Here is a 17,493-nt window from a genome sequence, read left to right on the forward strand (position 1 = left end):
GGCTGTCAGCTTGTGACATCTTCTGCCTTGAACAAGACCTGCAGGGGCGCCCATGGGGGTGAGGGGCTGTAAGCCACCTCATCTCATCTCCCATGTCTACCTCCCTATTGTGAGCAGCAGCCTTTCAGACCCGAGCTGTCCTGAGCTCGGGCAGACATGAGGGCAGCAGGCCTCCCTGTGCCTCGTCTCCACATCGGTCCAGGTCTCACTTCCTGGATATGCGAGAACTGGTGGGGGTGTGAGGAAGTGGGCAGCCTCTCGGCTTTCAGGAGAACAGTTAAGTAACAGGAATATCACGATTCTAACACCAATACCCTTTTTTTGACCTAGTAATTCTATTTCTAGACTCACTCTAATAAGATAATTGGGGGAAAAGGTGAAAAGGTGTATAGACAATAGTAAATAGATAACTCATACATAGCCCTTGTTATATACCAGGTATTCTTAAGCCCTCAAAAGGAATTTCAGGAAGCTGGAGTATTTGAGAGAGGATGAGTAAGTTTCAGAGAAACATTCTACCATTTGGGGTCTATCATTTGATTCTATATCAGTAGTTCTTAGACTTTTGGATATCAGAGATGAGTACAGTAAAAAAATAGAAGGCAAACATAGCTGTACCACCTTTTTAAATTTATGGCCACATAAAGACATTAAAAAGCAACTAACCATCTAAAACCAAAACCAAACCAAGAGCAAACCAAACAGAAAACCTCCCATCTGCTATCACCATCCTTTTCTCAAAGGTAGAGCATTTTAACATTTAACAAGTAGGGATAACAAACACAGAACAGTGTCTGCTCTTCTAAGCACTCACACAGTTATTCTCAAAACTGCCCGAAGGCTGTGGGTATTCTTATCACTTTTACAAGGCAGCAAACTCAGGTGGAGAAAGGTCAAATGACTCGTGCAAGGTCACACACAAACAGGTGGCTGAACTGGGGTTTAGTTCCGGCTGGCAAGTGGGAGCCCCCCACCTCCCGATCACACAGGATATAAAGGATAGTCGTTGCAATGAAACATTCTTTTACATAAAACTTTATAAAACATCCTCCTAAAAATCCAACTTGCCATAAACTACAGACAATCTCTTCAGGACCAGCCTCAGTTTGGGGAATTGCTACTCAAAGTCAATAAGACATGGACTTTCTGCTTTGTTGCCTTCAGTTGACCAAAACCCCACAACCTTCCAAGGTCACAACACCTAACACTTTGTTTGGGGCTAAGTGTTGCTCAAGTGTAGAGCTAAAAGGGCACCAACGACACCCAAACGGGTGCTTTGGCCTCAGAGCACACACAGGCCCTCTCTCCTTTCTAGTCCCAATTCTGGGGAGCTCATTTTCTCCCTCACTTTTTGTACATGAGGCCTGATAGGACCTGCTTCTTCTCATTCCCCACGTGCTGAAGGACATCCTTACTGGAGTAGATGAAGAACCCTGAGTCCAGTCCAGTGTGCAAGAGCAGAGCCTTGCTGGGTTTGGGTGCATCCTGGCTCTGGCCCTCACCAGCCGTGTGGTAAGTCCTGTACCTCACTTTCTACCATACACAGCTGTGGTTAGAATTGAGTGATTTGTACATGTGGAAATTAGCACACAGGCTATGACAACTATTGTTATTTTAGGTTTGTGACTCATTCTATTTTCATTTAAGTTTTGAACGAGAGATCTGATTTCCTGGCTTTAATATTTCACATCACACACTTGCCTGTTTGGCTAACTGCAATTATTCATTGGCCCACTATCCACAAAGATGTTTGTTTGCAACAAACAGTTCTTTTCCAGCTAAACAAAATGGCAGGGTAATCACTGGGAACTTTGACGCAAACACAAGCATCCTATTCATATACTTTACTGTTAATGCAAAGGCCAAATCATAGTGCCCGCTCTCAGCTCTGGAGTCTACTGGGAAGCCCATCGGCAGCGGGACCTTGGGCTACATACTATCATTTGTCCAAACCTGGGGAGAACGGGAGTATTTGGTTGTTGGCCACCCCTGAAATGAGGGGAGACAACCAGGCAAGGACAGCCATTTTCTTCCGAGAATGAGTGGAGGGAAGGTCCCCCTGGGGCAGAACTGGGCAGCTGCCTGGCTGGTCCTGAGAGACTCCTCGCCGGTTTCATAAAGGGCCAGGCTCCCCACATGGCCTGAGCGGAATCACTCTGCCTCTGACCCATGGGGTGGAAGAGGCATGTGCTCAGGAGTAGAGAGCTGTGTGACCACTGGTTGTGCCACTTTGATGCTAGAGTGAGTCTGGTGACATCAACCCACTCCGGGCCTTTTCATACACTTATTGTGAGGATCAATGAGACGATGTATGTGAAGTGCCCAACACAGACTGATGGTGCAATTAGCCGCCTCCTTCCTCCACCTTTTGTTTTCCCTGAGGGCTCTGCTGTTGCCCCTCATGTGCAAGTCTCCCCACAGGGGCGTGTGTGCACGAGTGAGGGTGTGTGTGACTGTGTCTGTAATAGAGAGACATTGTTCTAGGGAAGCCGGGCTGACAAGATTCTTTTCCTCTACCTGCCTCAGGTGGAGGAAGGAGGCCAGCGCGGGAAAACCTGTTTGGGGTTTACAAGACGCCCATGCCATCCACCTCAGAGGACTTCTGAAGTCAAGTATCATTCAAAATCCTTACTAACCTAAGGGTACTTACAGGTGGAAATGCTGTTCTTGTGAAAACAGAGATTCGAGTGTGAGGAATAACTCACCTGAAATTTGTTGGTTGAGTTAAAAGGGATTTCTGCTACTTTGTGGTTTCTTTGTCTAATTTCTTTCACGTCACCCAAAATCACCTCAGAGAATTTCAGAAGAGCAGTTTCTGAGGCATCTCCAACCACAACTCTCTGAAAATCAAAAGAGATTTAACAAATATTTGCAGCACATGATCTGGTTCTTTAGGGATTTCTTTCTTTCTTTCTTTCTTTCTTTCTTTCTTTCTTTCTTTCTTTCTTTCTTTCTTCCTTTCTTCCTTTCTTCCTTTCTTCCTTTCTTCCTTTCTTCCTTTCTTCCTTTCTTCCTTTCTTCCTTTCTTCTCTCTCTCTCTCTCTCTCTCTCTCTCTCTCTCTCTCTCTCTCTCTCTTTCTCTCTTTTAAATCCTCACCTCAGGATATTTTTCCATTTATCTTCAGATAGAGTGGGAAGGAGAGAGAGAGAGAAAGAGAGAAACATCGATGTAAGAGAGACACACCGACTGGTTGCCTCCTGCATGACCCCAACCAGGGCCAGGGACTGAACTGCAACCAAGGCACATGCCCATGACCGGATTGAACCCGTGACTCTTTGGTTCGAGGGCCGAAGCTCCAACCACTGAGCCAAACTGGCCAAAGCTTTGGGGATTATTTTCAATGAATCAACACATTGACTGACTCAGCTTACCATCTATCTGGACAGACAAAACGATGACATACTTGTGACTGTTTTAAAACCATGGTAAAATGTTCAAGTTAGTGATGCCACCTGCTGGCATTAGGAAAGCTCAAAGTTAGAGCTCTGAGCACTGAAGGGTTTCAGGAAAGAAGCAGTTACGAACTAGATCTTGAAAGAGAGTTACAAAGAGAGAAGAAAGCTTTCTAGAAGCCAGAATGCCACGAATAAAGGCAAGAAGTGGAAGACCTCTGTTGTAAGTGCCGGAGTACAGATGGACATGGAGGGCCCTGAAATGCAGGCCGGGGTCTAGATTCAAGAAGCAGCCCTGGCTGCTGCAGCTCAGTGGTTAGAGTGTTGGCCTGCCCACCAAAGCGTCAATGCTCCATTTCTGGTCAAGGCACGTACCTGGGTTGCAGGTTCGATCTCCGGCCTCATTCAGAGCATGTGCAGGAGGAACCAATGGATGTGTCTCTCTCACATTGATGTCTCTCTCTCTCTCTTACCCCCTCCCTCCCTCCCTCCATTCTGCTCACTCTAAAAAATCAATGGAAAAGATACCCTCAGGTGAGGATTAACAAAAATAAATAAATAAATCCAAGAAGCAGAAAACAGAGAAACAAAGGAAGTTTTTGAGCTAAGTCAGGTGACATATTTCATCTAAGCAGTTTTTAAGGAAAACCAGTGCCATGTAAGAAAGACTCGGGGAGGGATAAGTGGAGTCACGTAGGCCAATTAAAAGGCCAGTACAGTTATTTAGATGCAAGGTATTGGTGATAATAGAAATGTAAAATTATAGACATTTTAAAGCAAGAATGATAGGACTTGGTGAGGAGAAAATAAAGATGACTCCCAAACGTCTTGGCCCAGATGACAAGTAAAATGGTGATGTCACAGAAAAATAGAAAAACTGGGACAAAATCTTGATTTGGAACCAGGTTGGGTACAGATGGGAGGTGATAAGTAGTATAATTTGTTGAGACGTTAACAGTCAAAACCTCCCAGTGGAAGCAAACAGCCATCTGGAGATCCATGGGTTTGGGGTGAGAAATTAGGACTGGATATAAGGATTTGAAAGACAGAGAGGCCAAAAAGAGAACTGATGAGCTAATAGAGAAAGAAAAACAAACAAAAAATATATAAGAAAGAGAAAGAGTCAATAAAGAAAACAAATGGCAAATAGAAAAGCCAGGGGAACATAGATTCAGTGAGTCGTTGGGAGGTAGAAGAAGAGAGACCGAGAGGGGGGGAAGAGAGGGATGGGAAAGGAAGGGAAGGGAAAAAAGGAGGTTAGTTTATTGTATATTCCAATATCTTAGGACCCCTTAGAGCTGCTACGATCAGTCCTTCTTTTTCTACCCAATTATATTTTAAACTTCTCTGAACAATATTTATGCAATAAAAATTTCTGATTATATCTACTTATCTGATCAAGAAGTTAGGGAAGTAACTTAAGGACACATTCATTTTTCTGGAATAAGATAAAATTTTCAAAGGACTGAGATCAATCTGAGACCTTTAGATGTCCCTGTGATGTTGCAAAGCTAGTTAGAATGGAGGAATCCCTCTGCAAGTCTTGGGAGCCAAACTTGCTCACCAGTACAAGCTTTCCTGTGTTGGAGAGATCAAATCTAGCACCAAGTCAGAACAGGGAAAATGACTTCAAACTGGCTATGGTTTAAGACTAAGCAATGCAGATTCTTTACCTTCATGATGGGGACTCTCTCCTGTCCTGGTCTGAACTCGGCTCGGTTACACAATGTGATTATCTTTGATAAGGAGGCCCAGGTTCCAGAGCTTTGATCAAAGGTTTGTTCTGGAAAAGAGAAAGCACAGGGGATGCTGTGGGTGCTGGGCCCACTCTCCACAAACCATAGTATTCACAGAATCCTGAGACTGCACACAGCCCGGCCACGTTTGGCTGTGTCCCTCTGCTCAAGTCCACAGCTTTGGGCCAGACTGAATGCTCCAGAAGACTTACTCAAATGGTCTTCACTGGTGTCAGCCATAAAGATCTGATTGTCGAACCACAGATGGGCCACAGTCATCCTGTTCTGGGTCAGAGTCCCTGTCTTGTCTGAGCAAATGATGGAGGTGGAACCTAGCGTCTCCACGGCCTCCAGGTTCTTCACCAGGCAGTTCTTCTTGGCCATCCGTTTTGCTGTCAGTGACAGAGTCACCTGGACAGAAGAGAGAGGAAAAAAACCCATTTGAATCCAGGTACAATAACATAAAAATAGCTGGGGCTGGACTAGTTTCAGGACAGAGCGATAGTTACAGAGGTTGATAAACCCTGGATACCCCACGATCCTTTTTTCACTAAATATGAAATATTTCTTTTGTCCCGTTACCCCTTAAAGAAAATGATCCTGAGGACTTCACAGGTGACAAAGCCAAGCAAGGTTGCTGCAGCCCATATTCATGTGTAATTATAGAGGGAGCTTTGGTCACCCCGCTCCTGTCTGGCAAAAGAGTGAATGCATAAGGTTTGTGCCAAAGAGCATGTCCCAAAGCCTTTCTGGTTGCTTTGGCGAATCAAGAAGCATTTGTAGCCCTGGCCGGTTTGGCTCAGCGGTTAGAGTGTCGGCCTGCGGTCCAGAGAGACCCGGGTTCGGTTCCCGCTGAGGGCACGTGCTTCGGTTGCAGTTTGTCTCCGGCCCTGGTTGGTCGTGCGGGTGGCAGCCACTCGATGTGTCCCTTCACGTCGATGTTTCTCTCTCTCCCTTCCTCTCTCTCCCTCTCACTCTATCTGTACAAAAAATGGAAAAATGTCCTCGGGTGAGGATAAAAAAAAAAAAAGAAGCATTTGTATTTCATTTTAAGAGGTCCAGATCTTAAAGGTTCTCAGGTCACTCTTTAAAACCCCCAGATCTCGAAGGGTTCTTTGGGCTCAATTTCTTCAAATTACTACCTGCTGGAGTCAGGAGGGACCTGGAATTCAGACACTTCGGTCCGTCTTTGCTGAGGACAACAGCAGACCCATGATCTGAGGCCACCTTTCCATGTTAACTGGAACTGCGAGTCCCTGTCCCCCACCCCACAGGGCTTCCATGGCAGAGCCTCGGGGGGGGGGGTGTTTAAGGATAAACTGGGTGCGCCCTATAAAGGGAGACCTAAAGCTGAATTTGGGGGAAGGTACAGAAAAGTGCTGAATTTCTCTGTAGAAAAAAGAGAAGGAATTTGTGCATCTGTGAGTGACTGAGAGAAGAGAAGTTAGGTAAACAATGTGCCTAAGTTTCTCAGCTGTCGAAACTGCCAAGAAAGGTGTGGCCCAGCCGGTGTGGCTCCGTGGATTGAGCGTCGTCCCATGGACCGAGAGGTCCCGGTCAGGGCACATGACCGGGTTGCCGGCTTGATCCCCAGTCGGGGGTGTGCAGGAGGCAGCTGACCCATGTTTCTCTCTCACATTGATGTTTCTATCTCTCTCTCCCTTCCTCTCTCTCTCTAAAAAGAAATAAATGAATGAAAACATATTTAAAAAAAAAAAAAAAAAAGTTGTGGAAATGTGGGGAAGATATTGGCTGTTTGAAAATCTGTGAATAGTGGTTCAAATCTGTCTTATCTAGATTTCTTTTCTCATAGGAAACTGCATTTAATATGTCAGATGTTCCTATATGGAGACTCTTTTTTTTATCCTCACCAGGACATTTTTTCCATTTTTTGTTCAGATAGAATGGGAGGGAGAGGGAGGAAGAGAGAGAGAGAGAGAAACATTGAGGTGAAAGACACATCCAATGGTTGCCACCCGCACGACCCAACCAGGGCCAGGGACAAACTGCAACCGAGGTAAGTGCCCTTAGCAGGAACCGAACCCAGGTCTCTCTGGACGGCAGGCCGAGGCTCTAACCGCTGAGCCAAAGCGGCCAGGGCTGTCTTATCTAGATTTTAAGGGGCAAAGTTACATATGTGATTCACAGATCTTCTAAATGAACATATAAAGTCTTGTCTGTAAGGACAGTGCATTGAAATAGGAACAACCTCACAATCCCTCTGTCCCTCTAAGAAACATTCCATTCAGAATGTCTCCTGGTTGTTCCTGACAGGAGGAGTGTTGCTGTGAGCTGGAGGAGACCCTCAGTTTTCGGTGGGAGCTCCCCCAGCATAGCAGGGTGGCAAGTATTAACAGGGTCAGGGGACGGGCCATCTGGCAGTATGGACTCACAGTGACAGTGGCCAGGAGGCCCTCCGGCACATTGGCCACAATGATGCCAATGAGGAAGATGATGGAGTCCAGGACATGGTACTTCATGGACACCGCAATGATGAAGAAAAGGACGCCAATGGAGACGGCCACTCCTGCCACAATGTGAACAAAGTGCTCGATCTCAATGGCAATGGGTGTCTTCTCATTCCCAACTCCTGAAGCCAGTGAGGCGATCTGACCAATGACGGTGCGGTCGCCCGTGTTGATGACCATGCCAGTCGCTGTGCCTACAGGTGAAGTGAACATTTTATTTCAGGAGTTCTCAGCTGAGAGAGGACCACAGCCTGGTCAGCTGCCTCTGTTTGGTGGCTTATGCGATCAATTAGCACATGACATTACAAAGGCCAACATCAGTTCTGTGGGTCCTGCAATTCCAGGTTTTCTCTTGGACAAGCTTTGTACAAGAGATGGAAAGAGATACAAACATAGAGCCCGACGGGGACCAGTGGTGTGGGAGGTCCTGAGAACTGGCGAGACTTACCTTCCAGACAGGTTGTGGAATAGAAGCCAATGTTCTTAGTCTCCAGGGGATTGTCATCAGTGAACTCACAGGAGCGGGACTGGGGCTCAGACTCCCCAGTGAGAGATGAGTTGTCGACCTAAAAGAAATTGTGGAAAAATTTAAGGTGAGGCACCATGTGCCCTACCCCAGTTCCACTGAGACCTGGAAGGGCCACAGCATGTTAGCCAGTTACCAGCCTGATCTTTGGGGTGCCTGTAACACTTACCTTGCACCCCTGGGCAAACAGCAGCCTGATGTCTGCAGGGATCTGGTCCCCTCCCTTAATCTCCACTATGTCCCCCACCACCAGCTGCTCTGCAGGAATTGTCTTCTTCTCCGAATCTCGAATGACAAGCGCTTGCTGCAAAAGAAAATGTGAGGGATCTGCAGCTCTGGGCATGAAGCTGATGCTCCCCATCTCCCTCTTACCAGGGCTCAGCTGTTCAATGGCAAAAGATGAAGCAAAAGACTTTGCCTTGGACCTGAAGACCCTAAACACTATCTTTTCTTGAGGAGGAGCCCCTAATAATATGCTTGGGCCCAGAAAATGTATTGTGGGGAGACAGAGCAAAGGGACAGCCCTGGGCCTGACAGAAAAGAACGAGGACTCCTGGCTGTGCTGTCAGGGAAGAATCTTAAAGGTTGAACCAAAGGGCTTGATAATCTTGCTCGGGTCAGGAAAACCTCAGTGGAGGGGGAGGTGGATCTCCCATTTGTTAGCACAAAAGATCCCCAGAGTCCCTCCAGCTGGCAGCTATTGGGCCCGGGGACACTGTGGTTGTCCACTGTGCTGACAGTGGTGCATAGTCTCCCAAGAGGACAATGACCAGGGGTCCCTGTGGGGACACAGGAGCAGTGGGCTCCCACACTGAGAGCATTCTGGGGCACATGCAGTGAAGGTCTGCAGTGGCAGCCACGATCGTCACAGATGAAAAACCACAGGTTGATGTCCTTGGCTACCAGACCACCAGAATGACTTATTTTATTTATTTATTTATTATTATTATTATTATTATTATTATTATTGCTTACTCCTCACCTGAGGATATTTTTTCATTGATTTTTAGAGTAGAAGGAAGGGAAGGAGATAGAGAGAAACATCGATGTGAAAGAAACACATCGGTTAGTTGCCTCCTGCATGACTCTGACTGGGGCCTGGGATTGAACCTGCAATCCAGGTACATGCCCTTGACCGGAAACTGAACCCAAGACCCTCTGATCCTCAGGCTGATGCTCTAACCGCTGAGCCAAACTGGCCAGGGCTGAATGTCTTTTGTCTCAACAGTTCACCAACACTTCTAAGCAGTAACAGAAGATGTTGTGCAATGACTGTTTCCATCCTACTATACTGCTGGCTAGGCATTTTCCCGTCTCTTACCTCACTGATCATCTCAAACCCCTGAGGAAATGGGGATTCGGAGAGATTAGGTCACTTGCCCAAGAATTCTCAGACAGAAAAAGATGGGCCTGAACTGAGCACGGACATTGTGCCCCCAAGGCCCACCCTCCTCACCTGAAGTCATGCAGAGATGGGAAGGGACAGCTGCCACTCACCTGTGGAATCATCTTACTGAAGCTGGCCATGATGTTGGTGCTCTTGGCTTCTTGGTAGTAAGCAAAGATCCCGGTTAAGATGACGACCAGGGCGAGCACGGTGCCCAAGTATACCTGGGTCAGGAGGAGAGGCATCGGTCAGAAAAACCAGCCCCAGAATGAGCCAGATCCTAGGGCTACAGTTCTTCATGGGAAGGCCAGAGAGATGGAAGCTGGGTCCTGGTGTAATTTACAGGCCACAAAATGTACCCATTTTAAGTCTATAATTCAATGATTTTTAAAACATTTACACGGTTGTCTAATGAAGTTGCAACAAGCGCCACAATCCAGTTATAGAGCATTTCCGTCCTCCCAGTAAGAACCCTTGTGCCCACTAGCAGACTCCCCACTCCCGCCTCCAGCCCTGGTGACCACTGATCTGCTTTGACTCCATGATGCATCTGTTCTGGGCATTTCATACCAATGGAGTCACACAGTATGTGGCCCTTTGCATCTGGCTTCTTTCTCTCAGCCTCCTGTTGGCCAGTGTGTTTTGTGGTTGTGGAGCTCAGCTGTGAGCAGGCACCCATGTTCCCCATGTCAGTGGGGGAGAATTGGCTTTCAGAAGAGAGAACCCCAAATACTTCATATGTATACATTTTATTTTTTATTTAAGAACTTATAATGTTTCTTTCTCTCTCTTTCTTTTTAAAATTTATGTTCATACTGCCTCTGAGACATCAGAAAGTCAGATACAATTTCTGATTTACAGCTGGAAAAATGACTGATTCCCAAACCTATGCAGCAATTGGTCAGCGGGAGACTCCGGATTCCACCCAGTGCTCTGCCCGCAAAAGGCCTCACTTTATAAGTCTGTTCCTCCCTGTTACTAATTCAATAAAACCAGGCAGGAGACCCCAGTGCCTTACATTGTCTAGGGACGAGGACTTATCGTTGGAGTACTGGATCCCAAATGCAATCCAGCACAGGATGGCTCCCACCCACAGAAGGATGGAGAAGCCCCCCACCATCTGCTTCAGGAACTTGATAATCTCTGGTGTTTCCTTGGGAGGGGAGAGGGTGTTGGGCCCATCTCGAACCAGGAGCTCAGCAGCTTGGGTGCTAGAGAGACCCTGAGAAAGTTGAACAAAAACAAATAGAATTATGAAGTACAAATTGACAGCTGCAAAATAGTCACAGGGATATAAAATATAACATGGGGAATGTTGTCAATAATACAGTAATAACTATGTATGGTGCCAGGTGGGTATTAGACTTATTGGGGGGAATCATTTTGTAAGTTGTATAAATGTCTAACTACAATGCTGTACACTTGAAACTAATGTGATATTGAAGGTCAACTGTAGTTGAAAAAAATTAAAATTAAAACAATAAAATACAAACAAACAAAACCCCAAACAGAATTAGACATTTCTCCTCCCTTAGGTTGGATGTCATACTTCTGCAGGTTTTGGGAGCGGTTACCATGCCCAGGGAGGGCCTGGGAAAGTGGGCAACACATCATCCTGCCACCTTTTAAAAGGAATATTTAATGTTTAATGTCAGCCAGTCAGTGTTCTTCATATATTTATTCATTTTATTTTACAAAATAACCCTCTGAAGAAGGGACTATTATTATCCTCATCTTACAGATGTGGAATTTGAGACATTTGGTGGTTAAGTCACCAGGATTCAACAAGGCATCTGGACCCAGAGCTGCTATATTCTGTCTGAGAAGGCAGTTCAGTTTCTTAAAGATTTACCCAGAGATAGCAGCAACCTGGCCGAGAAGGATTTGAAATACAGAGACCAGGGTTAAAGGCAATGAGTAACATCCAGAAAATACTCTCTCTTCTGTAACTGCAATATGGTACATAGCTGATTTTTCATCCTTACGTCTGGTGCTTTTCTGCTTTTCTAGATACTGGCCCTGAGTTCTAAGTTCCTGTTCAGCTTAAGAGTTACAAGTCCTGCCCAGCCAGTGGTTAAGCAATGACCCATGCACCCAGAGGTCACTGGTTCCATTCCCAGTCAGGGCACATGCGGGCTTGATCCCCAGTAGGGGGCGTGCAGGAGGCTGCCGATCAATATTTCTCTCTTATTACTGTTTCCATCTATCTCTCCCTCTCCCTTCCCCTCTCTCTAAAAATCAAAAACATTGGGAAAAAATGTTACAGATCCTACTAACCGGAGGCCCACATGGCCAGTCACTTCTTGCCAGAAGCCCTCCATCCTCGGGTGCACAGAGCTCTCCCCTTGAATTCCTAAACTATCATCCATAGGGTTTTTTTCCCCAAAAAAACTACCTTTTATAGAGAAAGTCTTTTCTCTATACCTTCTCTCCCTAATTATGTTGTAAGCCAATTAAAGGTAAGGACCATATCCTTGTTCGTTTTTGTGTCCTTTACAGGATCTATTGCTCAAATAGCTGTTGAATAACTGGGTTCAGAGTCAGCAACTGGATATCATCACCATCCCCATTTGAAATTCCTTCTCCAGAACCTCAGACTCACCATGACCGCTCCCTGCCACAGCCTTCTCTAATCTCTCACTCCCTCCCCACCCCCGGACCCAGCCCACCAACTGACCGACTCCTGCTGGATTAGGGGTTTGTTCAAAAACCTCAGTGTCTCTTGCCTCCCGTCTCCCAGCGGCTGCCCTGGTCCACATGCCCATCTCACAGTCCTGCACTCTTCTAGACCTCCCATCTCCCACTTAAAAATGAAGTGTGTATATATGTACTATATCTCTCTGTAGATTTGTCTTCTCCCAGACTTGCCTTTTGAAAATCAATCTTACCAAATTGCTTCCTTGCTTAGAAATGATATTCTTTATATACATAATATAGTCCTTATTCCTTAGTTTCGTATGAATGTGCTGACAGTTCCACTGAAATTATCTCCCCCCATTCCATGCTTTCTGTCCTTCCCACCCCCTGGGTACTCTGGCAACTTAAATCCAAGCCATCGTCCTAGATCCTAATTTAAACACCTCCACTGGTCAGAATTCATCTCTCAGCATGCCCTGTAGACCTCTCGGTTGGCCCCTAAGTGGAATGGAGTGGATGATATGATACATTCCTACACATCTGCTCCTGCCCCCCACTGAGCGGCTTGCTCCCTAAGACCAGGGGTGCCTGCTCCTCTCTGCCCCTCCCTGCTGTTCCAGTGAGTCACACACAGTGAATATTTTAGTTGATTTGCACAGATGTAGCCAAATCTGATGTCAAGACCCCAAAGCTTTTAAAATTTGAGTTGAGTTTGGATTCTCAGCCGGAAGCAGTACCTCTTGGTGGGAGAGCTGGGAGCTGCCGGGGACCACTGCTCCTTCTCAGAGGAGGAGGAGGAGGACAAGCAGGGTCTAAGCTGTCACTCGGACCCTGGCTTCTTAACACTAGTTCTCCCCATTCTTTGATAAGGCTGCCATACTTCCTAGACACTGGATTCAGACAAACTCTGACCATAACAATGAGTAAAGCATCTGAATCTTGGGGGAAGACCATAGCTTTCTGTAGTCACAGTAGAAAAAACTGTATAGTCAGCATACAGCTCAGCTGGGGCCTTGGCTCAGAACACTAGCTCCTGATGTCAGCCACCCTCTGTCCCTCGCCAGGGCATGCTCAACATTGGTGCTATAAGTCACTCATCCTAAAGGTGCCTTCTGCTTTCCTTTACAGTGACAGGGCTGCTCCTCCCGATCTGAGCTCCCTCATGACTTACCGTAACAATGTTTGTGTGATATTTATTTTCCAATTCCTTATTGCTGAGCTTGTGGTCATCCTGAAGTCCATGAAAAGAAGAACAGAGTGAGTTAGAAAATTCCAAAAGACTCAAGCTGGAAGTTCTGACAAGCCCCATGGGGGCTGGGAGTAGCACAGCTGATGGGAGAAGGGCCAGAAGGTGTGGGAGTAAGAGACAGCCCGGGTGCCTGGTGACCATCACAGAGAGGGAAGGAGGGTCCTGCTGCAGGAGAGGCTCATCCTGATTCAGGGGACTTTCTGGCCAGACTTAACTTGCCATTTCCCACATAGTTCTTATGAACAAAGCAATGCATTCCACTTCAGTCTGAGCTCCAGCACATGCAAGTCCAAGCCTACCTGGTGTCCAGGTGCTAACTCGGACGTGAACGTGGGCTCAATGGAGGGAGACAAGCAATACCAAGCAGCCCCATTTCACATGTCCTGACAACTCGAGACCCATGCTGCCCTCATCAAGAAGGTGGTCTTTGGGAGAGAGAAGCATGACTTTCCTTATTCAAGTATTTGAGACTTAGGTGGGTCACTGGTTACAGAAATCCTGCACTTTAAGAACCTGCCATATAATACCAGTATCATCGGCAATCACAAATTTTGCCACAGGATCATTAGACTCAAGCAGCGTTTCTCAACCTGGGCATCATTGACGTTGTGAGCCAATAACTCTGTTCTAAAGACTTCCACCCACCAGCACCTTGTCTTAGACCCAGGACAGAGTCTACGCTCTGACCATTCAGAACAAAGATTTACACTGCGATTGGGACCGGAGCCACCTCTTCTCTTAAGTACATGCAAAGAGTGTCGTGTTAAGAGATTAGACTTAACCATTAAATAATTTTTTTTTTTTTGCCTTTCCTCAGCAAGAACCTGCTTTGTTCATTCTCTCATCAATTGAAGAGGACATTGTTGTGGATTCAAAGGGTTAAGACACAATTCTGCGCACTGTGTGCTAAGTTCTGGTCAGGTACAGGGACTGTTTGCATAGATGGACCTGGGCTTTAGCAGGCTGAACTGGGAGGCAGAGCACCTGTCCTCCTCTCCTTGGCCTTGGCTTTGGGGATGAGGATGCAGAGGCAAGGTAGGGCTGGGGGCTGGGGCGCCTTTTGCTGGCCAGAACGGGAATAGCATAGGGCCGCACCATGGGCTGGGCTTGGGTTTATTCAGAAGCCAAGAGCACTTTGGCTCTCATCAAGGTTCAGATTTGCTGGACAGGTTAGGGTACAAGAGCATCCAAGCACATTGTCCAAATTACAGGATTCTTGAGAAGCAGGGGGACACTGGCTAATCCAATAGGAATTATTTTTCAGTATTACACATCTTCACAAAATGCTCAAGAAAGGAGATTCTCATCCTAATAAAAGCAAATGGCAAAATGGATAAATCTTCACATTGTTGTACATAGCAATTTCAAGGAAGACTAGATACGTTTTCAATCCTGAGTGCTAGAGACACATAGGCAATAAGAATAACTGTCTATTATCTGGTGCTGTTCTAAGTCTCCCTCCTGCTGTATTCCACGGAACCCTCTTAACAAGTCTAAGGGGTAGGCATCATTTTTCATTCCAATTTTTCAAAATAGGAAACTGAGCTTTAGTCAAAGTTGGATTTGAATTTAGGTCAGTCCAATTGCAGGGCTGTGTTCTTCAATGTCTATGAGGATGTGTACAGACAAATGCCTCATGTGCTGCTCGAAGCGCCACGAACTCTCCAGGAGAAGCAGAAAGCCCTGATGTGTAGCATCTGACCATTTCTCACGACAGCCAAATTTCAGGCAATTAATGCAATATGAAGATGTCAGTGAGTTTGTCAAATTCCTGAGTATATAACCACTGGCTCTCTAGCCCCCAGGAGCTTATACCACTACTGTCTGCTCAAACAATTATAGGGCTTTAAAGTCTGCAATGAACTTGAGTGTAGAAGCTTCCCCTTTGGTGATCCTGAGACCAAATGTCATATTTCAGTTCTGAGGCAACTCTTTCCCATGGCAGCCAAAGTCCTTTCTCAACTGTAAGAATACTGCGTTTCCAGAAAACACTTTAATTTCAAAATACTCTTATTCTTTTCTCACTTTCCCCCTTCACAGACCCATGCAAAATGTTTATTTCCCATTTTACCTAAAGAAAATGTAGCTTCAGTGAAGCTAGTGTCCCCAGTTACAGGTAGAAGCAGAACTTCAATGGGGTGTAAGGTCATCTGACTCCAAGCCCAACCGTCTTATCACCTTCTCATGGGGCGTTTGTGCCCAGATCTCAAATAGTTTCACTTTAACAGCTATAAACTGGCAAATGGTTACTTATATCTCACTGAAGCAGCCAGGAGAGCGCTGTGGGCAAAGCCTGTGGGGACTGGAATCCCAGAGGCTTCCCCAAGTCCCACCTGGAAATGCCTACAACCAGAATGCAGGAATCCTGCAGAGCCTGACCCCTGGCAGATATCATCACACCTTTCTCTTCTCCTTTCCTTTCCTTTCTTCTCTCTCTCTCTCTCTCTCTCTCTCTCTCTCTCAGAAATAATCTTACAAGGGAATTCAAACCCTTCAGACTGCTTTTTCTTTTGGAAAAGGAAGGCTATAGGGACAAGTTCCCTATAAGTTTCCCAGGGGGACGGGAAGCACTCAGTGGGTCCCTTTGACTTCAGGGCCTAATCCACTGACCAGAACAATTTCCTTTGTCAGCTCCTCTTTGTGGTGATTCTTTCTGGGCTCCAAGCTGTTGTCCTGCAGGCCCCTGTACTTTTCCTTGCCACCTTCCTCCTCTGTTTGCTTCATGTCTTTAGCTGCATTGAGCTCCACAGAGTAAATTCGGGGTGTTTTCTGAAGGAAAAGCAGAGGTGCAGTGTTAGCCCCTGGTGGGTTTTCTGACCTATCCTAGGGGTCAGGGACTGCCATCCCCCTGTCATACCCTCCCGGGGAGAGGAAGGAGCAGGACTGCCGGGAGGTTCCCCCACCTTCAAACAACAGCTCCCTCTCCTCCTGGATGGAGGGGAAGGTGGGATGTGATTTCCCCACCTAGAAAGAACACCTCTCCGAGGATCCATGGGGTTTCTCTATGACCTTGGTCCCCATTTACTGGGTGGAGGATGCCCACTTCTCCATTTCTTGGGTTGAGGGGTGCCCAATGATCAGGTGAATCTCAGCCCTACGCAGGGCTCGCCTTAAGCACCATGGTGCATCCGTGCAAGCCCAGCCTGGTGCTACCTTTGGAATAGGGGCTGCCCTGGGACCCCGGGCCCTGCCAGCGTCTGGGTCTGGGTCGTCGCCCGGGGGCCCTAGCTCCGACTGAGGGCTTGGGGCGAGGCAGGGAGAGGAGCGGCGCGGAGGCCCGAGAGCGCAAGATGCAGGTCTCCACATCCCCGCACCTCCCGACCCGCCCGGGGTCGGGTTCACGCACCTGGCCCATGATGCGGCCGGTGGCCGGGGTCCTGGCGGCGGCTGGCGCGGGTCTGACGGCGGAGCGGCCCTGCGCGCACCTGGGCGGCCCGAGAGCAGCCGCTGGCCCGGGAGGCGGCGGCGCCTTAAATGCCGCCCGCCCCGCCCCCGCCTGCCCCGCGTCCCGGCTTCGGGAACCTATGCCTGCCACCGCCTGAAAGTGCGCCTTGCTTACCAATAAAGGTACCAATACCGATGTCCCATCAGTACGGTGCGCACATGGCCGTTCTGGTGACACCTGTGCTCCAAGGTGCCCTATAGAAACGGAAGGCTGCTCTCGGACCGTGGGCGCAGGTGTCTCTGAAGGAATTTGGGGACAACCAAAAGCCTCTGGGGAGAAGCTGAATTACTTTGCAGGATCCAGATAGGAATTTGGGGTTGGAAACACTTTGGGGGGGAGAGGAGACATGGGGAACCGAGCGCCAGCCCGAGGGGCTGTGGGTCTGAGGACTTGGACCAGGTTGCTGGGGCGCAGAACTGAAGTTGCAGGCGGCGCATCCCCAAGCTCCAGCCGACCGAGCGCTCCCGCTCCCAGGAACCACACACACTTCCAGCCTCCCTCCTTTCTCCCTCCCTCCCTTTCTTCTTTTCTTTCCAGAATGACAGAATTTAAAGCCCAACACTACCTCCCCGCCCAGCCAGCACAGCAGAGCACCAATGAGTCACTCCTTATCTAAAGTAAATCTAAAAAGGAGAAACATCTGTAACAAACA

The 17,493-nt window shown here is 47.4% G+C and overlaps 1 protein-coding gene across 1 annotated transcript in view; it reads right to left on the bottom strand.

Moving 5' to 3' along the window:
• Positions 1 to 16,791, bottom strand: part of ATP12A (ATPase H+/K+ transporting non-gastric alpha2 subunit) — a 29,297-nt gene extending 12,506 nt beyond the window's left edge. Inside the window, exons 1-11 of the mRNA XM_036252455.1 lie at positions 16,743 to 16,791; positions 16,007 to 16,165; positions 13,319 to 13,378; positions 10,529 to 10,732; positions 9,621 to 9,734; positions 8,293 to 8,427; positions 8,046 to 8,163; positions 7,523 to 7,791; positions 5,342 to 5,540; positions 5,067 to 5,176; positions 2,706 to 2,840 (exon numbers count right to left, since the gene is read on the bottom strand). Of these exons, the coding sequence (XP_036108348.1) occupies positions 2,706 to 2,840; positions 5,067 to 5,176; positions 5,342 to 5,540; positions 7,523 to 7,791; positions 8,046 to 8,163; positions 8,293 to 8,427; positions 9,621 to 9,734; positions 10,529 to 10,732; positions 13,319 to 13,378; positions 16,007 to 16,165; positions 16,743 to 16,751 (1,512 nt within the window). The 5' untranslated portion in view covers positions 16,752 to 16,791. The remainder of the gene's footprint in view (positions 1 to 2,705; positions 2,841 to 5,066; positions 5,177 to 5,341; positions 5,541 to 7,522; positions 7,792 to 8,045; positions 8,164 to 8,292; positions 8,428 to 9,620; positions 9,735 to 10,528; positions 10,733 to 13,318; positions 13,379 to 16,006; positions 16,166 to 16,742) is intronic.
• Between the last annotated feature and the right edge of the window lie 702 nt (positions 16,792 to 17,493).

The sequence above is a fragment of the Molossus molossus genome, unplaced genomic scaffold (assembly GCF_014108415.1).
Source record: "Molossus molossus isolate mMolMol1 unplaced genomic scaffold, mMolMol1.p scaffold_m16_p_10, whole genome shotgun sequence".
In the NCBI taxonomy this organism is placed as follows: Eukaryota; Metazoa; Chordata; class Mammalia; order Chiroptera; family Molossidae; genus Molossus; species Molossus molossus.